This window comes from Impatiens glandulifera, chromosome 9, assembly GCF_907164915.1.
Source record: "Impatiens glandulifera chromosome 9, dImpGla2.1, whole genome shotgun sequence".
NCBI classification, from domain to species: Eukaryota; Viridiplantae; Streptophyta; class Magnoliopsida; order Ericales; family Balsaminaceae; genus Impatiens; species Impatiens glandulifera.
Window position 1 is genome coordinate 28015641 of NC_061870.1, and position 26719 is coordinate 28042359.

Sequence of the window (26719 nt, forward strand, 5' to 3'; positions counted from 1 at the left end):
CCACGTCCTCGCCCACGCCAATTTTGTTGGCTTAACTGATCCTTTTCTTCATAATTGTTTCCACGTCCTCGGCCTCCGCTGCGGCCATAACCACGACCTCCACGACCGCGTCCTCTTCCTCGATTGTGTTGCGCATACATTACTCTGTCCTCCTTGATGGTTGCCTTGGCTTGTAAGGCTTCTTCGAGCAACTCTTGTTTTTTCTTATTCTTCCGTTGCTCATGTGCTTCAAGAGAACCAGCAAGATCATCAACGGTCATCTCTTCCAGACTCTTTGATTCCTCGATTGCACAAACGACGTTTTCGAAATTCTCGGTCAATGACCGTAGAATCTTCTCCACAACTCTTGCATCGGAGAGGGTTTCTCCATTGCGTTTGAGTTGATTCACCACTGTTTGCACACGTGTGATGTAGGTAGAAATTCCTTCTGACTCCTTCATCTTCATGGACTCCAGTTCGCCTCGAAGAGTTTGAAGTCGCACTTGTTTAACTCGATCGGCACCCTTGAAAACCTTTTCTAAAATGTCCCACGCTGCCTTCGAGTTTTCTACACCTGCAATTTTCTCGAAACCCGACTCGTCCACCGCTTGAAACAAAAGGTAGAGAGCGGTCTTATCTTTCATTCGTGTTTCTTTCAACGCCCTCAACTGAGTCGCCGAAAGATTTCCCGTTTCAGCTGGTTCTTCATAACCATCTTCAACTACTTCCCATACGTCTTGTGCACCGAGTAAAGCTCGCATCTGAATACTCCAATTATCAAAGTTGGTTTTGGTGAGTCGCGGTAGTGGTATCTGCCCCAGCGCTTTGTTTTCCATGGCGCTCTGATACCAATTTGAGAAAAAATAAACTATTGGAGGAAGAGGAGATAGAAAGACTCTTGAGGATTTCTTCTTTAAGACTGAAACAAACTTTTTTATTATTCTTTTCTCTCTTGCCTCATATTCAGCACACAGACCTTTATTTATAGTCTCTTAACAGAAAACAAAACGTACAAGAAATAAAAACAAATATTAAAGACAAAAACTGTAACAGCAACATTTAAGGCTGACTCCTAATTACTAAAACTGCTAAAACGTTTGAAACGTTTGAGATCTCCACCATTAAAGACATTCAATTTATTATTTAAAATATGGCTGACCGTTATTTGAGTTTATTGTGTAACAGTAAAATCATCTAATGCTTCTGTTTTTGTAAGATTCAACCGTCAGTAAGAATTGCCTTTTGTTTTTGTATATTGACAATAATCGGAAAGGTTTACAAACAATGGAAGAAGGTTTAGACAACAACATTTTGGATTTTGATGTTGATGGTGAAAATGACGTTAATCAAAGACAATCTGAATTTGAAGTTGATGGTGGAAATGACAATCAGAGGCCATCTGAATTCGAAATTGATGGTGGAAATGACCAGGTATTTAAATTTTTTATCCTATGTACATAATACATGTCTAAATATTTAGAATAATCAGAATTGATATTATGTTAGGTATTTATCGAGGACCCAAATGTTGTGAATGAAGAATGCATAATTGTTGGTAAAACATTTTGCTCACTTGATGAAGCTTATACATTGTATAATAATTATGTATTGAACGTTGGTTTTGGTATTAGGAAACGACATTTTACTAGGTCTAAAGTGACGAGTCTTATCACAAGATATCGCTATGTTTGTAATAAAGCAGGAAGAAGTAGAGACCATATACCTAATATGACAGTTCAAGGAAAACACTTAAGGGTTTCTCGTATAAATTGTAAGACCTTGATGGAGATTTCATCAAAATTCGATGGCAGTTGGGCCGTTACAAGATTTGAAGATATACATTGCCATGAATTCACTTCTCCTCCGAAAACAAGGAAACATAGGTCTCACAAGATCATTCATCGGTCAAAAGCTTGCAAGTCACTAATACAAGAGCTTAGTCAAAGTGGTCTTAGACCAGTTCAAATAAAGAAAGTAGTTTCTGTCATCTCAGGGGTTGAAGAAGATATTATATCTTCAAAACAAGTGTCTAACATATTAGGCATAGAGCGTAGAAGCCATTTGGGAAGGGAATGCTATGGGATCATAGATTATTTTAAGTGAAAGGCCGATGTTGATGATACACATTTCTTCGCTATGGACTTGCACCTAGATGGAAGTCTAAGGAATGTTTTTTGGGCGGATGGAAGATCAAGGGAATCATATTACAAGTTTGGGGACGTTCTAATTTTTGATGTGACGTATCACACGAATAAATTTAAAATGCCTTTTGCACCATTTGTTGGTGTGAATCATCATTATCAATCAATATTATTTGGTGGTGCACTATTAAAAGATGAGAAGGGAGATACATTTGTGTGGTTATTTACCCAGTTTTTGCGGTGTATGTTCAATAAGCATCCTATTTCAATCATCACAGATCAGGATAGTGCCATTTGTAATCCTGTGAAACGTGTCTTTCCCCACACTTGCCATCGTTTTTGTGTTTGGCATATTCAAAAACATATGGTCGAACATCTTCAATATGAGAATTTGCGCTATCCTACTTTTAACAATGGTTTAAGGGAAGTTGTGAAGAGCATAACGGTAGCTGAATTTGTGGAGAGGTGGGCAAAACTCTACGAGAAGTATGAACTAAGTGAGGGTAGTAGAAATTGGTTGGGTAGGATGTATAATTTGCGTCATCATTGGGTCAAAGCATTTCTGCAGGACATAAGTTTTGCAGGGATGACAACTAGCGACAGATGTAAAAGCATGCATAGTTTTTTTTTGACGGATTTGTAAATTCCAATACAATGTTGGATTGTTTTATGATTCAATATGACAGTGCCATTTCAACTAAGAGGCGTGCAGAAGAGGATGAAGATTTTAAGTCCTTGAACACAATGCCTTCCACCGATAATATGCATGCCTTTGTAGTAAAAGCAGGTGCACTTTTCACCGCCACTATATATGCAAAATTTATGAAGGAATGGAATCAAGCAGTTAACACATATACACATGAAACATTACAAAAAATGATCTAACTACAACATATAGGGTTGATGTTTCTATTGTTCAAACACAGAATTGGCATCGGGTAAATATCAAAATGGATGAACCAAACTATGCAAAATGTAGTTGTGCACGAATTGAGACATTCAACATCCCATGTATATTTTGAAAAAGAAAAAAGTAACTGAATTGCCTGATTCTTTTATACTCAAGAGATGGACAGCTAGTGTAAGACATCGTTCATCACATGTTGAGAAGTGCATCACTAGAGATCTATCATTTCATTATTTAACAATTTCTACAAAGTGGTTGAATGTTCTTGGGCGGGCAAAAGAACATGATGATGTATTGGCAGATATAAACAATTTTTTTGATGATGTTATCTTACGACTTGATGAAAAAGATACATTGAAAATTTTTACTCTTTCACAATCAAAAGTTGCATCATTCGTCTCAGGTATATGATAGTCTATTGTTATTTTTAGTCCTTTTTATTTATCACAGTTTTGAATCATTTTTCTCCATTTTTTCAGGTAGTAATAATGCTCATGTTAATATTACTATCTGAAACAACAACTACATTACAGTTCGCGATCTAGAGCAACCATTTAAAACTAAGGGTATACCTCACATTGCAACAAGAATTAAAAGTGGAATTGAAGTTAAAAAAAGTGGCAAAACCCTGATCAATGTTCAATTTGTGGCGAGAAAGGTCATTATCGGACTAAGTGTCCCATTTGAAAAGGAAGTCAAAATTCATATAATGAGACATTGCTATGTAAGCCAGTTTGACTAAATATACTAATTCATATTTTATTGCAAATTTTACTAATTCATTTCTTATTGTAAGTACACCGTAAATATACGCTTGACATACCATGAAGTTTTAGTAAAGATGTTTATGTATAGAGATCACATAGAAATGTAATTTCTTAGTTTGTACGTTGTTATTTTGGGGAAATTTGATGAAATGGCCTCATAAGAGGTCTAATTCTAAAAAAGGCCCACGGTTGATAAAGTTGGCAAAAATGGCCTTTTTGCCCTGTGAAAAGTCTGTAATACCCCCGCGCGCCTGTTTTACCGCTCTAGTACGAGAAATGTATTTCTCGCATTTGGCTCAATTACGATAAATGTATTTCTCGCATTTGGCTCAATTACGAGAAATGTATTTCTCGCATTTGGTATTTCTCGTATTTGGTATTTCTCGTATTTGGTATTTCTCGCATTTGGTATTTCTCGCATTTGCTATTTCTCGCATTTGGTATATCTGAGTATATATTGAGATTCAGACATTTGTAAAATATATGAAAACGGCTAGGGTTTCGAATCGATCTACAATAAATTACGAAAGAACAATCTTCAATGGAGGACGCTATCGCGATGCATTCATCTCTAGATATCAGATTAACACACATACATGACGACGACTCAAGACAAGAACGCCTTATCATCGGAGGCTCCACTTGCCCCGTCACCGTCGAACGCAATGTTCGCTCCGACCTCGACACCACACTTCCAAAGCCTTGTATGTATTCTCTAGCTAGGATCTTGTTCTTTCAAATTATCAGATCTCTTTGAGATTGAGTCTTTTTTCATCAAATATGCAGACTTGGCTAGAGGGTCGACTGCTCCTGATATGGACCATCCATAAGGAACAATAGGGCACCCACAATATGGCATGAGTGTCCTCCAACAACATGATTCCTTATTTGATCAAGATGACAATGGAATAGTCATCTTTCGGCGCCAGGAATTGCGTTGTCTAACAATGACAGCAGGCTCAATTACGAGAAATGTATTTCTCGCATTTGGTATTTCTCGCATTTGGTAAATATTCTCCAGCCACGAACCCTAAATTTAGGGTTCTCATATAAATACTCTAAAATTTAGATTTTCAAATGAAATTGTCAATTTTGAAATATGGGTTCTTTAGATTTTGATGATATTGTTTGAGATGCAAATTTGCGTCAACTGAGTTTCAATATTATTGTATCTCTTGTAATGTCTATATTTATAAACGGAACTATGAGTTATCAACCAATCTTGTGAAATTGTATCCATTTCTAACATATTTTGTGATGGATGAAGGGATGGATACCTTCTCCATTCCTTCCTATATACATAGCCAACATTCATAAAGCCAAACATGGAAGTGATTCTGGAACTTATGATACAGAAGGAAGGTACATGTCGGTGAACTTTGAGAACATGTTTAGCAAGTATGCACTCACTATACCTGATAGGCTCACTTTTGGGGAAATGTGGGCGATGACTGAAGCAAATCGAGTGGCATCGGACTTCTTTGGATGGTATGTATGAACTATGAACTAGAAAGAAAAGATTTTTGTTTTCCTTTGGTATTATTTTAATATTGAAATCGCTAAACAGGTTTGCGGCTAAGGTGGAGTGGATAATGTTGTATGTTCTAGCTCGGGATAGTGAAAGAATGTTGTCTAAAGAGGCAGTAAGGTGTTTTGATGGGAGTTTGTTTGATTACATTGCAAAGATGCAGATGAGTGAAGGGAAGATGTACTAAGAAGAAGATGAAGAACTTCTTAGTCTTGTTTGGTGATAATAATAATGATAATAAAGTGTACTACCAAACAAGAAGAAAATAAAGTTTTTTTTGCATTGTGTTTCAATATATTATATGTTGCAGCAATATATCTTGTTACCACCATTATCTCAAATCTTAAAGAGGAATGATCCAACTTGTAATGAGCAAAGCATATGCATAAAACCAAAACCAAATCAATAAAAATCACAAGAATTGAAAGGGCATATGATTCTAATCTCAGTTGTGAACTAAAAAACAAAATTGACAAGTTTTAAAAAGCAAAAGAGTCCCCCGACTTTATCAGACAATAGCATTGGCAGCACTTGCAATTCTGGGTCATAAATCAGCACATTCCTTCTCAATTGGACCAGTAATGACAGAACCTGGTTTTTTTACCATTAAACAAATAATTGTGAGTGAATGAATGAGGCATAAAGATGATATAGTAATTTAACACATTTTGAGACATTTTTTACCTTTCATTTCTCCCTTAGGATTCACTATCACACCAGCATTATCTGCATAGTAACAACATATTTATCAACTAAGATATTTACATATTACAATCAACAAATTTCATATATAAAAAAGACCGAGAAGTAGGTAAGACTTAGAACACAAATAAGTGAGTATAGTGTTTCTAAATACATCATTCATCATACCATAAACTCTATTCATTATCCCTAATACTCTTTCTTTAATATCTTAGTGGGTATATATAATACCCAAACACCCTTCAAAACCAATACTAAAGAAAAACAATTTCTAAATCCTCAACATAACAAATAAGGGATTGTATCAATCAGATCGTGAAAAGAGTGAGTTCTTGTCTAATTGTTCTAGTAAAGAATAACAAAAAATTGGTTAAACAAGTAACAAGTTATAACACAAAACAAAATCAAAATCTACTAAATCATCTTCAAAATACATGAACACTCCATCCTTTTGGTGCCAGGGTTTGCGTTGTCTAACAATGACAGTAGGCGTGACCTTCTTTCTCAAATCAGGTTTCCCTTTCTTCACCGTCGCCATAACCATATCTCCCACACAAGCAGACGACAATCGATTCAAACGACTCTTGATCCCCTTCACTGATATGATGTAGAGATTCTTCGCGTCGGTATTGTCGGCACTGTTGACCGTAGCCGCCACAAGAAGACCCAGTGACATGCGGAACTTGTTTCCCACCGATCCTCCGCGACCTGAAACGTGTTGTTTTTCAACATTGAATTACTATCAAGTATCAAACATGTAGTTAACAGAGAATTGTATAGAAGATGAAAAAACTAACCTCGCTTCGACATTTTGGCAACTTCAGAATACAAGGACAATGTGAAATTAGGGTTTTAGAGTATTTATATGAGAACACTAAATTTAGGGTTCGTGGCTGGAGAATATTTACCAAATGCGATAAATACATTTCTCGTAATTGAGCCTGCTGTCATTGTTAGACAACGCAATTCCTGGCGCCGAAAGATGACTATTCCATTGTCATCTTGATCAAATAAGGAATCATGTTGTTGGAGGACACTCATGCCATATTGAGGGTGCCCTATTGTTCCTTATGGATGGTCCATATCAGGAGCTGTCGACCCTCTAGCCAAGTCTGCATATTTGATGAAAAAAGACCCAATCTCAAAGAGATCTGATAATTTGAAAGAACAAGATCCTAGCTAGAGAATACATACAAGGCTTTGGAAGTGTGGTGTCGAGGTCGGAGCGAACATTGCGTTCGACGGTGACGGGGCAAGTGGAGCCTCCGATGATAAGGCGTTCTTGTCTTGAGTCGTCGTCATGTATGTGTGTTAATTTGATATCTAGAGATGAATGCATCGCGATAGCGTCCTCCATTGAAGATTGTTCTTTCGTAGTTTATTGTAGATCGATTCGAAACCCTAGCCGTTTTCATATATTTTACAAATGTCTGAATCTCAATATATACTCAGATATACCAAATGCGAGAAATAGCAAATGCGAGAAATACCAAATGCGAGAAATACCAAATACGAGAAATACCAAATGCGAGAAATACATTTCTCGTAATTGAGCCAAATGCGAGAAATACCAAATGCGAGAAATACATTTCTCGTAATTGAGCCAAATGCGAGAAATATCAAATGCGAGAAATACATTTCTCGTAATTGAGCGGTTAAACAGGCGCGCGAGGGTATTACAGACTTTTCACAAGGCAAAAAGGCCCTTTTTGCCAACTTTATCAATCGTGGGCCTTTTTTGGAATTAGACCTCTTATAAGAGCCATTTCATCAAATTTCCCGTTATTTTGTGGTTTATTATAACTTTGATTATGTTATTTTAGGGTTTAACATGAAATGCAAGTTATAATACATAAATTCAATAATGTGATTGAGATTCAAGATGTTACAATACAACCAAGTTTTTCACATTACAATATCCATCAAACTTAAATTTCATCTACTACGAGACATAATTACCAAAACAAACGTATTCAATATCATGAACATAAGAATAAGAAGTACGACGACCAAAATACATAAAACGTGTTGTTCCACTTTTTTCAACCGTATTCGTCCACTTTCATCAAAATTCATATTAGCACCATGACTTTGTATCCTCTACAAAAAAAAAAAACAATTATTCACTAAATGGATATTTCTATTGTTCGAATAAATGACCACCTACAAATTGCTCTTTATTTTTACTTACATTGCATGAAGAAGCGTAGTATAATCTACCCGGATTCGCGTTACTCTGAGATGTCTTAACAACACATGGTCGTTTGTTCAAACATTTGCAATGACGTATCGGAAAAGTCTTGGAATTGGTTTAGTCACATGAACACGATCTCATTTTTCAACTTTCTAATACCAACACCAACAAAATTAATTAGCAACATAACCAACAAAAGCATATTTTAGTGAACCAAACAAAAAGTTATAGCCTCTATATTAGACAAATATTGAATATGATAGTCCTTCAAAAGCAAAACATTGGCGTAGTCTAGAATTAGAAATTATCTAACCGTTGAGTACAAGATTACTCAAGAAGTGTGTTGAGTCACATATATACTGAAATAGAGGCAATCAAACAATAAATGATATGAACACATTTAAAGCATCAAAGCATCACTAAACTGTAGAATCACTAACTGTAATACTAAATGTTGAGTACAAGAACCGCTAATTGTAATACTAACTGTTGAGTATAAGAGAATCATTAACTGTAATACTAACTATTTAGAACTAACTATTGAATCACTAACTGTAATACTAACTATAATACTAACTGTAATATATTAATTAAGAATCATTAAATGTAATACTAACCGGCGGAGGATTCGATTTATAAGGTTTGGGTGGAAGAGCGGGAGATGACTTGGATTTGCAGGGTTTGTGAGGGAGAAGCTGATGTAAATTTAGATTTTAGATTTTTTTTAATTCATAACTCAACATGTGTCCAATTCTGATTGGGGGCTGACAATTGGGGAACAAGTGAATTACACTAATAATATATATTAATAATTATATTTTAGTAAAAATAGTTTAATTATATAATATCATTTTCTTGATGCTATTTTATGTTTAAATCCTTAATTTCATCATAAAAAAAACATGAAAATTTAATAATAAAAAAAAATTAGTATAATCTGATGAATTATTATCTTTCATGAATGAAAATATTTCTTCGGTGCAAGTTCACATCACTAGAAACAAATATAATTCAAATTTCTAATTCATATATTCATGGGATATCTAATAAAGACACACTTTTTTTTTTATGTGTGAATTTTGATTTTTGAGACAAAACATTTGTAACATAACATAAGCACCCAAAATTTTAAGAAAATTATAATTTGGATTAAATTTATTAGGCATATAAATTGGAGTTTTCCAATCATGTCTTTTCATTGATGTACGATTAATCAAATATGTTGCTCTGAGCAATGAATATGACTAAAATTTGGAAGGCATATTAGAATCAATCATAATAGATCTAACTACTTGAACTAAATATGCTTTCTTTCTATAACTTTATTTTGTTGTGGAGTATATACACATGTTGTTTGATTAATTATACCAAGATACTTTTATTTATAACATAACAAATTAGAACACCTATTGTTTATAAATTTTGTTCCATTATCAGTTTTAATAACATTAACGGTAGTTTCAAAGACAAGTGTTTTGTCAAACATTAAATAAATTACTCTTAGAATAGTCATCAATAATTGTGAGCATAAATGAACAATCTAAAACTGATTATTCTCTATAAGGCCCCCACAAATCGACATTAATTAATTTAAAAAAATTATTTGTTTTAGTAGTGCTATGTGTGAAACGCAGCCTATGTGATTTAGACAATGGACATGTGAAACAATGTTTATTGTTAACAACATATTTTGGAAAAACAGTATTAATCGTTCCATCTGAATGATGTCCTAATCTTTTATGAAGAACATGAGAATCAACATCAACATTATTACTAATTGTTCATTCAAACTACAATCATAAATATTGTTTTGAGAGTAAAGGAAATTTCATCATCAACAACAATGAAAGTTTATGCTCTTGTAAAATACATATTGAATTTGAAAAAATACAATCTGTATTGTTCTCATCGGCAAGTTTGGTAGTAGAAATAAGGTTATACTTAAAATATGGTACAAATAAGACTACAATAAGTGTTATTCTATTGGAAATTTTAACTGACCATATTTCATCTATTGGTTTGCAAGATCCATCTGCCAAGTACATTAGTTTAAGTTTTTTTAGTTTTCTAACATTACTCATTAGATTTTTATCATTACACATACGACAAGATGCTCATGAGACAATTAGTTATTTATATTTATCCCCCTATTGAGTTATTGCTACTTATGTTAAGTTCAAATAAAAACTTGCCGATGAGAACAATACAAATGTGCCGCTTGAAGATGCTCTAGGAGCCTGTTTTCCTTTCACATCTTTCATGCTTTTAAGAAAGTCTTTATACATCATGTACTCTTCAATTGTTGCATCAACATATACATCTTGATCAAATACATTGTTAACAACATACTCTCTTTCTCTAATTTTTATTATGTCTTTATTTTGATTGTTTCCACCAGTTCGGGTAACCGACTAGATTGAAACAGTTCTCTTTGATATGACCTTTTCATCCATAATGATTGCATATTGAGTTCTTGGACTTATATTTATCCAAATTGTTCCTCCTATCATTTCCTTCCCTGGCATACATAGAGCTATCTTGTTGAACGTCTCTAGAGTAGTTCTTCTTTTCTACGTTCTGAAGCATTGTAAATGCTTTATACACAGTTGGTCACGGTTATTGCATTCGAATCTGGTCTTTAACATAATCATATTAATCGTTAATTCCCATCAAGAATTACAACAACTTGTTTTCTTCGTTGTCCTGAATTATTTTTCAACTTCAAAACAACATCCATCATAACGATTTTAGTTCCTTCACACCTGCATCTCCTTAATGGCTTCAAACTGAACATTTTATCCCAAAGAAGTCTAACTTTAGAGTAGTATTTCTCTAGATCATTTCCTCTTTGCTGTAAAATAAAAATTTCTTTTTGCAAATAATATCTTCTTGAACCGTTATTTTCTTCATATTTGGACCTCACTTTCAACCACAAATCATGGCTGATCTTAGTTGATTGAAATCATCTTAATAGTCCAACATCTATGGTGTTCATTATCCACGCTCGAACTATTGAGTTAAGAATTTCCCACTATCTTCTATCTTCTATCTTCTTGATCAATTGGCCTTGGAAACGTTCCATCAATAAATCCAATTTTAATCTTAGTCTATAAAACAAGTTGAATACTCATACACCAATCAAAATAGGTTTTTCTAGTTAAAACCGTTGTAGTTAGAGTCAAACATGGATGATCTGCTCGATGAATCACTAACGGATCATTGTTATACTTTCTTTTGACTGAAATTGGTTGTTGATGACTAGCTTGAGGTTGATTGACCGTAGGTTTGTACCATAGTTAGGGTTAGGACTTCTGATGCTTGTTTCTTCTCTTATATTCACTATTTTAACGACAATTTTTCGATTATGCTCAGCGTTAGATCAAAACTAACTCTGATATCATTTCGACTTCAAGAAGAATTATCAAATTAGCAAACTATGAAAAGTTATGGAAGAGATAATGGAGGAATAAGAAATGTTGAGAGAAAAACCTGTTAAGGTGTGTTTAGTAACCCTGAAATTAGAGGTTCTAATTTTAATTTTTAAGTTTGGTAGACACTTTAATATTAAAAACTGGAATTAGAATTAAATTACAATGGAATTCAATCTAATGTAATTTTATAGGTCTCAATTTCATTATTTTTAGGTCAGAATTGTAATTCCATTTTTTTTTATGTTTTTTTCAAACAAAACAACTTATTATTTTAACATTTAAAATACATTAAAATTTTCAATCGATAATATTTTTTTTTATCGAGCTAAACTAAGTAAGTTAACATTTTGAACATATATATATATATATATATATATATATATATATATATATATATATATATATATATATATATATATATATATATATATATATATAATTTAAGAAGTTAAATGTTGAACTCATGTTTGTCTTTGAATTTATGAAATTAAAATTTCGAATCAATATTTTTATTTTTAATATATGAAATTAACATGTCGAATCAATATATTTTTAATGAAAATTAAAACTTAAAAAAATCTCTTTATCCTTGAGGTATCTTAAATAGTTGTGTCAAACCAAACCTTTAATAAAATAGATAATGTATATTAAAATTATTTATATAATATTATTTTTTTACAAACATAAGAATTGAGATTTAATTTCAATGTCAATTCAAATTTCACTCATCCAATCATACCCTTAAGGACCTTAAGAATTTATGATGGATTTATTATTATTTTTTTTATATAGTCACAAAATGCAATATAAAAAAAAACTCCTTACTATTTTAAATTAAGAGGTATGGCAACTAATTTTACCACATATGTTGTAATTTTAACTAGCATTAATACCTAATTAACTAACATTAATAATGACTAATAGCGTACCAGAGTTGAGAAATATCCAATAGAAACCATTTATTAATTAATTCACAAACAATATTACTAAAGTTCCCTTTTTTTATTCCATCTAACTCTTGGGAAATTATAGGTTTTTCATCATCATCATTCGTTAACATCGCCCTTGCTTGTTCTACAATAACAATGCAAAGAGCTAACAATGGTTTAAGTTTATTATGTACTACATTAATACTTTCTCTTTCGTCCCTTCAGCTTCTTTACCTTCGTTTTATTCATCTCTTCTTTTTGGGTTGTTACTGGCTCACTCTCTTCACAATTACCGGCTCCCGCCGACGGAGACTTCTTCCGTTTAAGGAATTCAACAACTCCGGCAAGAGCAACATCAGTAGCCTCACTCTGCATTAGCTCCTCCGCCAGTTCCGCCGGCGTCACCTCTGAGGTCTCCATCAGACTCTTTATCTCCTTAAACAGCACATGATCATGATCACCAATATCCAGATAATTACGAGCCAAAATCATAAACCCTTCCATTGTACAATAAGACATATGAATATGCATGTCCATTCGACCCGGCCTCAGCAATGCCGGATCCAACCGATCTTTATGATTTGTGGTGAAGATGATTATCCTTTCATCCCCACAACATGACCACAACCCATCTATAAAATTCAATAACCCGGATAGAGTCAACTGCAAAAAAGAAGTATGATTTAGCTTATAATAATAATCTTCACGTCATTTAGTAAACAGAGAAGCAACCTTAGAATTACTCCGGGAATCTTCTGTTTGATCGCGATTATGCATCTGAACGCTACAATCAATATCCTCAATAACGATTATAGATCGGTTATTCGTTGAAACTAAAATCCTTCGTAGCTTTGAATTTGAATAGATGCTGGAAAGTTCCAAATCATAAACATTAAACTTAAGATAATTAGCCATTGCCGCGATCAAGCTTGATTTTCCGGTGCCGGGAGGACCATACAAAAGATACCCTCTTTTCCAAGCCTTCCCAACTTTCTTGTAAAACTCTCTCCTCCTAACAAATCTGTCAAGATCCTCCATGAGATTTGCCTTCATTTTCGGGTCCATTGCCAGAGTCTTGAACGTGGACGGATGATCGAGAGTTATGGAACCCCAACCTCCATTATAGCCTCCATCGTCGTCGTCGTCATTCGACGCAATATCCCTACTATAGAGCTTCAATGGTTTGTCATTGTTCTTAATTTTATTGGCTTTGGAAATGACAAAGGGTAAGTATTCATTAACAACTCTGTCTCTGAATTTCTTATCGAAACAGAGCTCATAAAACTTCTTCTCTCGCGAACCTTCTTTGGGTTCGTCGGAAACTAGCTGCCATTTCAGATGAATTTCTTGAAATTGATCGGGGATTGTTTCGCCCTTCTCCACGCCGATATGAAGGGTCTTCTGTTTCTGGGTCTTCCCAACTTTGAACCGGTCGGCCATGGGACTGATTTTAGTTCGCAGGTATAACTCAGCTGCCTCGTAAACCTCATTCGTAGAAATCCCGCATTGTTCCTCGACGACGATTGTCGCCTGCGACGGCCTATAAGGAGTGAAAAGACGATGAAGAAAAGCTTCGAGATAAGACCGAATCGGAGCTGGAATGATCTCATTGGCCACCAATCGAAATAACATCATGGAGGCGGCGAAAGACGCATACGCCGAGAAAAGAGTAGACGCCATCGTCGGCATATTCTCGAACGAAAACATCTCTGATCTCAGAGATCTTTGCTTGTGGTCGCTATCGCAATCGCTGAAAATCAATGCTTTATTTATAGATTCGAGATCTGAAGTAAGCTCCTGAACTTATATAATATATAATAATTAGTCCTAAACTTTATTCTCTTCATTTTGTTTTCATTTAACATACTAAAATTTACTATTTATTTTTCTTTATATAAAAGAAATAATTTGGTCCAAAGTAATCAGGGAAATATAGGACCTAAGTTGCATAAAATGAAATTAAAGGAGTAATTTGTAAGAGTAGAGAATTATAATTACATTTTTCGCAAGCAATTTTGGACTAGAAAGCAAAACTATTTGAAAGCGTAGGGAGCAAGGATTGATCAAGGAATCTTTGGAAATAGCGACGGGGTTTCTTGAAAAATAATATTTTCCAGTTAAATCTTTGGAATATTTTTTTTTTTAAATCGGGATGCCAACTTAATGAATAAGAAAACTCTTTTTCAGTACTTGTTTGACATAAAGTCATGTTTGTTCATATTATTTAAGTAAAAATATATTAAATTTATAAATATATAATAAAATTATTTTTAATTAATTTCAAATAACTTAAAACAAATATACTATATCGTACAAGATACCAAAAAATATCGTGTTTTTCGGTATACCAAAAAAATGGTAAAATATGCAACGGCGGAGCGACGTGACGGGCTGAGTTGGGCTCTAGCCAGGGTAGCATTTTAAAACAAAATTGATATATATGTATATGAATAACAATTATGATGTTTGGTCCAGTTGGTATTGGATTGAAATTATAATATGGAAATCGGTGATCAAACCCTAGTCTCTCCCTCAATTTTTAGAAAATGATTTATATGTATTAATGATCTATAATTTTTTTTTAAATGTCTATTCACTTAATAATATATTTTTATCATAATTTTATTATTATTTTCATATTTTATTTACTTTTTCCTATATCTCATCTAATTAGCTTTACTTATTATATTTTCATATTTTTTATATAATTAGTTTTTTTATTTAAAATTTAATTAATTTAACTTTTTATATTTTTAAACTTAATTTTTCTTCAACTATATAATTTTAAATTTATAAATTTCTTTTTTAAATGAAATATTCTTATCTTTGATTAGATTTTATATATTTATTTTATTTTAGTAAGGATATTCATAGAATGATTTGATTAATGTTTTATTTATTGCAAGAATAATAATATAAAAAACTATGAAAAAAATTACGGATAAAATTTATTTTTAACTGTTTTAAGTTTATGAGTGGGTCAACCCACAATCTGACCCAAGTATTCATTTACTCAGTATTATTATTTATATATATATATATTAATTAGTTAAAAAGTTGAACTTATATTAATGTTAAAACGTCCATTGAATTTAAAATATAAAGTCTTAGTAACCTAGTTGGTTAAAATGTTGTACTTGTTTTTGTTAGATTGTAAGTTCGAAACATACCTCTAACATTTTTAATTTTATTTTTAACCGTTTTAAGTTTATGGGCGGATCAACCCACAATCCGACCCTAGTATCCAAATTAACCACAACTCTTGACCCGGCAATCCGGACACTTTAAAAATTAAGATATATATATATATATATATATATATATATTAATAATATTTTCGGCCCAGTGAAAAAAAAATCCTGGATACGCCCTTGAAAATATGGTATCGAAATTATCGATGGGGTAAAATTATGAGATTTTCAAATTTTGATATATCGGTATATAATATTATAAATTAAATTAAAATAACAAAATATAATTAAACTTTAATATTATTTATTATGAACTTTCATACCGCACCGAAATTGTTGTATAGGGTCAATATTTCGGTATGATCAGTATGAGTATGTTATTTGTACTTTACCGAAATTTCGGTATACTGAATGGTACAATATTATTTTCTTATATCATATCTTTTGGTACAGTATATGGTATATTTATGGATAAAAAAATCCATAAATTATGGATAAAACTTTAGCAAAAAAAAATAAAATTATTAAAGTTCATAAGATTTTATTTTTATTTACCATGTTATTAATCTAAGTTGAGATATTTAGTTTTTAAATTATAGTTGAAAACTCAAATAAATTAAATTCATAATTATTATTTAATCATGATTTTATTTGTTATTATCAAAAGACATTTTTATATAAAAATATATTCTCTAACGTTATTAATTTCTTAATAATGTTGAGATATGAAATAAAAATAAAAATAAAATATTGTCCATGCAAAAAGAAATATATAGAAATGCATACCTATTGAATGGGCTCAATAAGACAGTGTTTAAATGATTTAGTTATAATATTATATTTTTTTAAAATAAAGACCCATTTGATAATAATTTTAGGGATGATAATTATATGTTTGATTTATGTTTCAAAATTTGGATGAAAAGTCTATTTAAAGGATTTCTTTTTGGTAAGTATTTACTGCCAATATAAATCCCATATATAATCCATATGAGACAACCTTAAAAAAATAAAATAAAAAATTATAATAAAATTGAAAGTTTTCCAATCCCAAAAGTCAAACCCAAAAATTGTTTTAAATCGAGTCTAATATAATATGATATAATTATAAATTATATTTTAGTAGAAATAGTTTAATTATATAATATTATTTTTTTATGCTATTTTATTCCCTTTATATTAATAGGATATTCAATAAAAATATACTTTTTTTTCTTTATATGTGAATTTTGATTTTTAAGGCAAAACATTTGTAATATAGCATAAATATTCAATAAAATGTCAGCATTTTTACTGAATGCAAAGTATATATTTAATTTTTTTTATGTATATAATGTGGACGAGAAAAAACAGATAAAGAATGTATTTTAGGCTGATGGAAGATGTAGAGTTGCATACGAGTACTTCTCGGATGTCATCATATTTGACACAACATATTTGACAAATCGCTGTGATATGTCATTTGCTCCTTTTGTCGGTTTTAATTATCATGGATAATCATTAGGATATGTCTTACTGTACAACATGTCAACAACTTCTGCACATACACCTTTTGTACATAAATCTTCTGCACCAACACCTTTTACACATAAACCTTTTGCACCAACACCTTCTTTACATACACCTTTACACTAACACCTTATGCACCAACACAATTGATCCACTCTCCCGTGAGAGTAAGGGCTAGAGGTCGACCACCAACCAAACGTAAACAATCTGTAATTGAAAGAGTTATGAACAAAAGGGGTCGAAATGAGGGAAATGAGGCAACAACAACAATAGTGCATGATTCAACACAACAACAACAATGGAATGATCCAGTCTCGACTCAATATTCTTTCACGTCACTTTTGTCCTCTCAAACATATCCATAAGATAATACTTGTGGAGACAACATTCAACGAAAGTAGTAATTGTATGAAAATGTTGTATGTTGTAATATAATACTTGTGAAGACAACATTCATCATTAATGTTTTAATATAAAAGAAATTATAGTTAATTATATATATATATATATAAATTAAATACCAACATACCAATTGGTCCTTAACATGGTCATGTACATGACCAATTGGTTCTGACATGGCCGTGTACATGACCAATTGGTCCCAAACATGCTTGAAGTCACTTCCAGACTAAATTGCAGTAAGAAAGGATATTGAATTGAGTATAATTTTAATGTTAAGTACCATTCTTTGCCTGCAATTCAGTCTAGAAGATACTTTCAATATAAAACATTCATTTTGTATATGTGTAATAGATTTCACACCTCTCCATCCATAATACTTTGCCTTTATTTATAATACAAATGTGTAAAAGTGTAATATAAAATGGGTAACATAACTTTAACCTAACATAAAAAAAAGTGTAACATAAAAAGAATTTTAAAGGCCGTGAATTCTGAAGCCACGCCAAATAAAGGCATGGCCAAGGCCGACCTCCAGGTGGGAAATATACATGGCCATGTTCGGAAACAATTTGTCTTGTACATGGCCATGTTCGGGACTAATTGGTCATGTACATTCTAAGTAATTTTCAATATAAACAAATGGTATTAATTAAAAATTCATTTCATATATAATGTATGTAGCAACCAAACAATGTTTTGTTATTAATTCATATCATCTTCCTCTTTTCTAACATTGTAGCAACTCTCTAATTTTTCAGGTAATTGACCCCTAATTTTGTTCAATTCTGATTTTAGGATCTTCGCACCAAAATTTATCCTCATCGACTCAATTACTGCTAAGAACTTCAAAAACACAAGTTTCAGCAGGTTAGTACATATAATTCTCAAACAATGTTAAAACTGTATAACTTACATTGTGATTGTTGTTAATAATAATCGGTTTTGTTTTTCCTCCTATATATGACTCCATATGCCACATGTAGTAGATTGCACAATCCATTTTATTATCACAATCTAGCCAGGGAAATTACAAAATATTGAATGAGAAGTTAGCTATTGAAGTAAATATTCTCGGGTCAACGATATACATGAATTCAACAAACGCATTTTTTTGTTTTACCAAGACAAGAAAAAACACTTTTAGATAGATGAATTCAATAAACACTTTTAGATAGATAAATTCAACTTATTACCAAGGCCTAAGATGTAATGTATTTTTCCTTCCATGGTAAATGGTTTGACAAGGGTAGGTTGTCAATTAATTGGATTTCTTTTTGTTTCATGCGAATGCAGTACAAATAAAAATGTTCTTTTTCTAAAATAGGGAACATAATCTGCGAAACGAGACCATTTTTTCATATGGTTAGGTAGTCGAAAAAGGAGAATGTTTTTAATTATTGGAGAGATCACTTACAATGTCAGCCTTTTTTAAATCTTCAAATGATAAATGAAATAAATTCATTTCATCTTTAATTACACCGACAAAAACTTTAACATCGTAAGGATGTAAACTCTGCAAATGAACATCATATAAAAATAAAAAATATATATATAATAATCATATAAAAAAAATCTTACAAGCATAATAAGATAAACAAATTTTCTGGATGATGTTTGTGAGTTTTCTTCTATGCTTTCTTCTTTAAGAGGTAATTGATCAATTGGCTTCAGAAATCAATTATTCCAAAGTCTAATTATGTTTCACTTTTGAGTGTAAGCATGTGTTCTCTGGTCAGCGTGACTCGGTCATTCTTGAATAATACTTCACTGCGAAGACAAATGAAGAAAACACATCTTAATAAGAGTTATGAAAACATTAAAATGGCTACGAAGAATTCTAAACATGTTACCTTAAGTCGGATTCTTAAAAAACATTAAAATTACTATACCATGTTATCAAATCTCCTAATTCAAAAACAGAAAACAGAAACAGGAATAAAAGCAGTTTCAATTGAAATTAATTTCCCGGACTTGGTCATGTTCGGGACCAATTGGTCCCTAACATGACCATGTTCTGGACCAATCCCTGACATGAAAATTCAAGTTTTTGTCATGTATTTTCTACAACTGTTATTGATAGCTTTTTTGAATTCATTCATAACCGTTTCTAGAAACTAATAACTCAAATTTCCGAACTCAGATAGAGAAACCAGAAACACAATTAAATACAGTTTCCAAATATTAAATCAAGTTCCTGAAAATGGAAATGTTCTTTGGGAAAACCCTAACTATAACTATAGGGAATTTACCTAGTGTTAGACTTATATGTAGTTGAAGTAATCTAATTCTCCTGAAAAGTAAAAGTAAAACAATTTTAGTGTTTTAGTTGTTCGCTAACATTGTTGTTCGACATTAATTTTAGGGCTTACCATTTTCGAAGCTCGGAAGGAAGAAGAAATCACCGATATCCGAAGTCGCGGAAAAAGGAAGGAGAAATCGCCGAAGTCCAAAGTCGCCGAAAAATGAAGAAAAAATCGTCGAAGTTCTAAGTCACGGAAGAAGAAACGATTCGAAAATGGAGAAGAAATCGCCGAAGTGGGGGAGGGGAAGAAAGAAGACGAACAATTCGAAAATGGAGAGAGTGAGAAAGAGAATGAATCGAAAGGGAGTGATTTAAAAAATTAAAAACAAATATAATTTTTTTCTCTGTCATACATCCACCGTGGCTTTTTTTTCACGATGAAAACCAGGTGGGGCGTCGCTGGGAGATCGTTGCCCAAGCTTTGCTCTCCCTATTATTTTTCATATATTAATTTAAGAGGTTAAAATGTTAAATCGATATTTTGTTTTTGAATTTATGAAGTTAAAATGTCAAATCGATATTTTTATTTTTAATATATGAAGTTAACATGTTGAACCGATATTTTTTTAATGAAAATTGAAACTTAAAAAAATTTCTTGACCCTTGAGTTATCCTAATTAGTTTTTGTCAAATCAAAATTTTAATAAAATAAATAATATATATTAAAATTATTTTTATTATATTCTTTTTTACAAACATATGAATTGAGATTGAATTACAATTTTAGAGTTTTCTAAACATGAGAATTGAACTGAAATTCAATGTCAATTCTTATGAAATTGGAATTGGGATTTTAATGTCAATTTCACTCGTCCAAATATACCCTAAGGGTGTGTTTGATAACCTTGGAATTGGCATTGGAATTGGTTAGACACTTTAATATTAAGAATTGAAATTGGAATTAGAATTCCAATTAATTCAATATAGTGTAATTTGATAGTTCTCAATTCTTATCTTTTTAGGTCGGAATTGTAATTCTAAATTAACACGTTTTTCATGTTTTTGACATGTTTAACACGTTTTTCACACATTAAACACGTTTTTTATACGTTTAACATATTTTCATATTTTGGCACGTTTAACACGTTTTTGGCACGTTTAACACGTTTTTGACACATTTAACACGTTTTTCACGTCCTTGACACGCCTAACACGTTTTTGACACGTTTAACACGTTTTTGGCACGTTTAACATGTTTTTGTCACGTTTAACACGTTTTTGACACGTTTAACACATTTTGACACATTTAACACGTTTTTCACGTCCTTGACATGTTTAACACGTTTTTGATACATTTAACACGTTTTTCACGTCTTTGATACGTTTAACACGTTTTTGACATGTTTAACATGATTTTCACGTTTTTAACACATTTTTGATACGTTTAACATGTTTTTTATATTTTGGCACATTTTGCACGTTTTGGCACGTTTAACAAGTTTTTCACATATTTAACACGTTTTTGACGCGTTTAACACATTTTCACGTTTTTGACACATTTAACACGTTTTTTTACGTTTTTGACATGTTTAACGCGTTTTCACGTTTTTGACACATTTAACATGTTTTTTTACGTTTTTGACACGTTTACCTCATTTTTGACACGTTTTACAAGTTTTTCACATATTTAACACGTTTTGACACGTTTAACATGTTTTCACGTGTTTGACACATTTAACACATTTTTTACGTTTTTGACACGTTTACCACATTTTTGACACGTTTAACATGTTTTTCACATATTTAACGCGTTTTTGACACGTTTAACACGTTTTCACGTTTTTGACACATTTAACACATTTTTTTTACGTTTTGGACACGTTTAACATGTTTTAACATATATCACACATTTAACACTTTTTTAACGTTTTTGACACATTTACCACATTTTTGACATGTTTAACACGTTTTTCACGTTTTGGCATGTTTAACAAGTTTTTCACATGTTTGGAATGTTTAACACATTTTTGACACATTTTCATGTTTTTAACACGTTTAAAATATTTTTAACACGTTTGACACATTTTTAACACATTTAACACGTTTTAATACATTTAACACGTTTTTCACGTTTTGGCACGTTTAACAAGTTTTTCACTTATTTGACACATTTAACACATTTTTGATACGTTTAACACATTTTAATGTTTTTGATAGGTTTAACACGTTTTAAAACTATCAAAACTTGTGGAAAACATGTTAAACATATTAAAAATGTCAAAAACATGTTAAATGTGCCAAAAATGTGAAAAATGTGTGAAAAAACGTGAAAACGTGTGAAAACGTGAAAAACATGTTAAAACGTGTGAAAACGTGAAAAATGTGTTAAAACGTGTGAAAAACGTGTAAAACATTTGAAAACGTGTTAAAACGTGTGAAAAACGTGAAAAACTTGTTAAAACGTGTGAAAAACGTGAAAAACATGTTAAAACGTGTAAAAAACGTGAAAACATTTGAAAACGTGAAAATGTGTTAAAACGTGTGAAAAACGTGAAAAATGTGAATACGTGAAAAACGTGAAAAATGTATGAAAAACGTGTTAAAATGTGTGAAAAACGCGAAAACGTGCTAAAACGTGAAAACGTGTGAGAACGTGTAAAAAAACGTATTAAAACGTGTAAAAAACATGTGAAAAACATGAAAAACATGTGAAAAACGTGAAAAACGTGTAAAACGTGTGAAAAACGTGAAAACGTGAAAAACGTGTGAAAATGTGAAAAAATGTCAAAAACGTGAAAAACGTGTGAAAAACGTGAAAACGTGAAAAACGTGTGGAAAATGTCAAAAAATGTCAAAAACGTATTAAAAGTGCCAAAACGTGAAAACATATTTTAAAAGTTAACATTTTGAACCGATATTTTATTTTACAAACATTGGAATTAGAATTGAATTACAATTCTATCATTTCCCAAACATAGGAATTGAAATTGAATTACAATTCTATCATTTTTCCAAACATAGGAATTGAATTGTAATTCAATGCCAATTCTCATGGAATTGGAATTAGAATTCCAATGCCAATTCCAATTTCAATTCCCCTCATCAAACACACCCTAAGGGATTTGTGATTTTATTTTTATATATAGTTATAAAATCAAATATAGGTAAAAAAAAATCTAATTATTTTAAAGAGATATTTCAAGTAATTTTAATACAAAATATGTCATAAACTGTATAATTTATACTATCATATGGGTTGTAACTGCTATTAATAAACCGTACAGTTAAGTAACATTAATAATGACTAATTCTTCATGCAGAAATACCCAAAGAAACCATTTATTAATTAACAAACAATATTACTAAAGTTCCATTTTTTTATTCATCTAACTCTTGGAAAATTATTGGTTTTTCATCATCATCATCATTCATCAACATCGCCCTTGCTTGTTCTACAATAACAATGCAAAGAGCTAACAATGGTTTAAGTTTATTATGTACTACATTAATACTTTCTCTTTCGTCCCTTCAGCTTCTTTACCTTCGCTTTATTCATCTCTTCTTTTTGGGCTGTTACTGGTTTACTCTGTTCACTTTTACCGGCTGCCGCCGACGGAGACTTCTTCCGTTTAAGGAATTCAACAACTCCGGCAAGAGCAACATCACTGTCTTCGCTCTTCATTAGCTCCTCCGCCAGCTCCGCCGGCGTCACCTCTGAGGTCTCCATCAGACTCTTTATTTCCTTAAACAGCACATGATCATGATCACCAATATCCAGATAATTACGGGCCAGAATCATAAACCCTTCCATTGTGCAATAAGACATATGAATATGCATGTCCATTCGACCCGGCCTCAGCAATGCCGGATCCAACCGATCTCTATGATTTGTGGTGAAGATGATTATCCTTTCATCTCCACAACTTGACCACAACCCATCTATAAAGTTCAATAACCCAGATAGAGTCAACTGCAAAAAACAAGTATGATTAGCTAATAATAATAATTCATTCATGATTCATGTCATTTAGTAAACAGAGCAGCAACCTTAGAATTACTCCGGGAATCTTCTTGATCTTCTGTTTGATCACGATTATGCATCTGAACGCTACAATCAATATCCTCAATCACGATTATGGATCGGTTATTCGTTGAAACTAAAATCCTTCGTAGCTCTGAATTTGAATAGATGCTGGAAAGTTCCAAATCATAAACATTAAACTTAAGATAATTAGCCATGGCCGCGATCAAGCTTGATTTTCCGGTGCCGGGAGGACCGAACAAAAGATACCCTCTTTTCCAAGCCTTCCCAACTTTCTTGTAAAACTCTCTTCTCCTAACAAATCTGTCAAGATCCTCCATGAGATTTGCCTTCATTTTCGGGTCCATCGCCAGAGTCTTGAACGTGGACGGATGATCGAGAGTTATGGAACCCCAATCTCCATTATAGCCGCCGTCATCGTCGTCGTCATTCGAGTCAATATCCCTAGTATAGAGCTTCAATGGTTTGTCATTGTTCTTAATTTCATTGGCTTTGGAAAAGACAAAGGGTAAGTATTCATTAACAACTCTGTCTCTGAATTTCTTATCAAAACAGAGCTCGTAAGACTTCTTTTCTCGCAAACCATCTTTGGGTTCGTTGGAAACTAGCTGCCATTTCAGATGAATTTCTTGAAATTGATCGGGAATCGCTTCGCCCTTCTCCACGCCGATATGAAGGGTTTTCTGTTTCTGGGTCTTCCCGACTTTGAACCGGTCGGCCATTGGACTGATTTTAGTTCGCAGGTATAACTCAGCCGCTTCGTAAACCTCATTTGTGGAAATCCCGCATTGTTCCTCGACGACGATTGTCGCCTGCGACGGCGTATAAGGAGTGAAAAGACGATGAAGAAAAGCTTCGAGATAAGACCGAATCGGAGCTGGAATGATCTCACTGGCCACCGATCGGAAAAGCATCATAGAGGCGGCGAAAGAAGCATACGCCGAGAAAAGAGTAGACGCCGTCGTCGGCATATTCTCGAGCGAAAACATCTCTGATCTCAGAGATCTTGATTGTGGTCGCTATCGCAATCGCTGAAAATCAATTCTTTATTTATAGAATCAAGATCTGAAGTAAGCTCTTGAACTTATATAATATATAATAATTAGTCCTGAACTTTATTTTCTTCATTTTGTTTTCAATTAACATACTAAAAATAATTTGGCCCAAAGTAATCAGGGAAATAAAGGACCTAAGTTTTATAAAATGAAATTAAAGGGGTAATTTGTAAGAGAAGAGAATTATAATTACATTTTTTGGCCAACAATTTTGGACTGGAAAGCAAAACTATTTGAAAGCGTAGGGAGCAAGGATTGATCTTGATCTTGAGGAATCTTTGGAATTAGGGGGGTGTTCTTGGAAAAATTATATTTTCCAGCAAAGTATTATAGTTTTTATAAAAGGGATTCCAACTTAATGAATAAGAAAACTCTTTTTTAGTACTTGTTTGACCTATAGGCTATGTCATGTTTGTTCATATTATTTATATATACTAGATTTATAAATAAATTAATTTTAATTAATTCAAATAATTGAAAACAAATTATATCGAAAATATCATACAACACTGTACTAAAAATATCGGTTATTTCGACATACCAAAAAAATTATAAAGTATGATACCGATACCGAAATTTTCGATAAGGTAAATATAAGAGATTTTCAAATTTCGGTATATTACTATATAATATTATAAAAATTTATTTTTTTTAATTAAATCAAAATATAATTAAATTTTAATAATATTTGATATGAACAGTATAATATTGATACCTTATAAAAAAAAATATTGTAGTATACTGTCAATATTTCAGTATAATTAGTATGTTACTTGTATCTACCAAAATTTCAGTATACGAAATAATGGTATAATAACTATATGGATTTTCCTATATCGAAGTTTTCTGTACGGTATAAGATAGGAATAAAAAAAACTTACGGTGTTATTAATCTAAGTTGAGATATTTAGTTTTAAATTTGACTGTATTATTTGAAATAATGTGATTAATTTGATCTCGATTGAAAAGGAAGTTCATTATAGTGAACCAAAAATCTTTATGAGTATTGTCAAATTCTATAAAGGTTTGTTTAAGGAGTTTTTTTAATGTTAGACCAAATTAGATATAAAAGAAGATTAAACATTATGAAGACTTCGTTTCATAATAAAAAAAATTGTATGACGCAAATAAGTGTCAACGTCTAAACAAGACGTTATGCGTTGAAAATATATTGATAATTTTCTTGTGGGGCATTGCTAAAAGTTGTGCACTAAAATGATTTCGTATCATTTTTATTGGAAAAAAATTTGAGAGTCAAAGATTCCATCAATAATCTCGGTTATTTGGATAGAGCGTTATTCACTGTAGAATTCTAATTGATGATTTGTGCATGAAAAGTTATATTATGGTTAGTCGTATGTATCATGAAGAGTTTGAATCGACAACTCAATTACTTTTGCATTGTCGAGAGGTGACTAGTCTTTTGTGGAGTATTATTGAGATTCATTGGTTAATGCCCGAGTCTTTTGGTAGTTGATGAGAAGTTTGGATTGATGCGGTATGACAGACTTACATAATTGGATTACCAACCCAATTATTTTGTGGTGGACTGTCTGGTGAAGAGAAATCGTCGAACTTTCAATAATCGTTACCTAAATTATAGATAAAACTTTTAGTTGAATGACTCAAATAAATTAAATTTATAATTATTATTTAATCATGATTTTATTTGTTATTATCAAAAGACATTTCTGTATAAA

General features: G+C 31.9%; 5 protein-coding genes and 1 pseudogene across 5 annotated transcripts; 3 read left to right on the forward strand and 3 right to left on the reverse strand.

The window, feature by feature from the left end:
* The first annotated feature begins 1263 nt into the window (after positions 1-1263).
* Positions 1264-2082, forward strand: LOC124916127 (protein FAR1-RELATED SEQUENCE 5-like). Its single transcript, XM_047456862.1, has 2 exons — positions 1264-1410; positions 1486-2082. Exons 1-2 carry the CDS (start codon positions 1264-1266, stop codon positions 2080-2082), a joined length of 744 nt encoding a protein of 247 aa, XP_047312818.1.
* A 159-nt stretch (positions 2083-2241) lies between these two features.
* Positions 2242-3541, forward strand: LOC124916128 (protein FAR1-RELATED SEQUENCE 5-like). Its single transcript, XM_047456863.1, has 4 exons — positions 2242-2636; positions 2807-2963; positions 3187-3430; positions 3507-3541. Exons 1-4 carry the CDS (start codon positions 2242-2244, stop codon positions 3539-3541), a joined length of 831 nt encoding a protein of 276 aa, XP_047312819.1.
* Positions 3542-4335: 794 nt separating this feature from the next.
* On the forward strand, positions 4336-5551 carry LOC124916129 (annotated as a pseudogene).
* A 315-nt stretch (positions 5552-5866) lies between these two features.
* Positions 5867-6834, reverse strand: LOC124916131 (60S ribosomal protein L23-like). Its single transcript, XM_047456864.1, has 4 exons — positions 6822-6834; positions 6418-6732; positions 6007-6048; positions 5867-5913 (listed from the first exon to the last, which is right to left on the reverse strand). Exons 1-4 carry the CDS (start codon positions 6832-6834, stop codon positions 5867-5869), a joined length of 417 nt encoding a protein of 138 aa, XP_047312820.1.
* Positions 6835-12776: 5942 nt separating this feature from the next.
* Positions 12777-14285, reverse strand: LOC124916132 (AAA-ATPase At2g18193-like). The gene is made up of 2 exons (XM_047456865.1): positions 13311-14285; positions 12777-13241 (listed from the first exon to the last, which is right to left on the reverse strand). The coding sequence occupies exons 1-2, from the start codon at positions 14283-14285 to the stop codon at positions 12777-12779; spliced, it is 1440 nt and encodes a 479-aa protein (XP_047312821.1).
* An 8941-nt stretch (positions 14286-23226) lies between these two features.
* LOC124913984 (AAA-ATPase At2g18193-like) lies at positions 23227-24970 on the reverse strand. The gene is made up of 2 exons (XM_047454440.1): positions 23970-24970; positions 23227-23892 (listed from the first exon to the last, which is right to left on the reverse strand). Exons 1-2 carry the CDS (start codon positions 24951-24953, stop codon positions 23428-23430), a joined length of 1449 nt encoding a protein of 482 aa, XP_047310396.1. The 5' UTR covers positions 24954-24970; the 3' UTR covers positions 23227-23427.
* Between the last annotated feature and the right edge of the window lie 1749 nt (positions 24971-26719).

Bases quoted from the DNA above. Each gene is read 5' to 3' on its own strand.
- LOC124916127 (XM_047456862.1), top strand. From the start codon at position 1,264: ATGGAAGAAGGTTTAGACAACAACATTTTGGATTTTGATGTTGATGGT. The intron at 1,411-1,485 runs GTATTTAAATTT...ATATTATGTTAG, and splicing joins TTGATGGTGGAAATGACCAG to GTATTTATCGAGGACCCAAA.
- LOC124916128 (XM_047456863.1), top strand. From the start codon at position 2,242: ATGCCTTTTGCACCATTTGTTGGTGTGAATCATCATTATCAATCAATA. The intron at 2,637-2,806 runs GTTGGGTAGGAT...TCAATATGACAG, and splicing joins AGTGAGGGTAGTAGAAATTG to TGCCATTTCAACTAAGAGGC. The intron at 2,964-3,186 runs GTTAACACATAT...TTTATACTCAAG, and splicing joins TGAAGGAATGGAATCAAGCA to AGATGGACAGCTAGTGTAAG.
- LOC124916131 (XM_047456864.1), bottom strand. The intron at 6,049-6,417 runs GTTATAACTTGT...GTTACTATGCAG, and splicing joins AGATTTTGATTTTGTTTTGT to ATAATGCTGGTGTGATAGTG. The intron at 5,914-6,006 runs GTAAAAAATGTC...TAAAAAAACCAG, and splicing joins TCCTAAGGGAGAAATGAAAG to GTTCTGTCATTACTGGTCCA.
- LOC124916132 (XM_047456865.1), bottom strand. From the start codon at position 14,285: ATGTTTTCGTTCGAGAATATGCCGACGATGGCGTCTACTCTTTTCTCG. The intron at 13,242-13,310 runs GTTGCTTCTCTG...TCTTTTTTGCAG, and splicing joins ATTCCCGGAGTAATTCTAAG to TTGACTCTATCCGGGTTATT.
- LOC124913984 (XM_047454440.1), bottom strand. From the start codon at position 24,953: ATGTTTTCGCTCGAGAATATGCCGACGACGGCGTCTACTCTTTTCTCG. The intron at 23,893-23,969 runs GTTGCTGCTCTG...TGTTTTTTGCAG, and splicing joins ATTCCCGGAGTAATTCTAAG to TTGACTCTATCTGGGTTATT.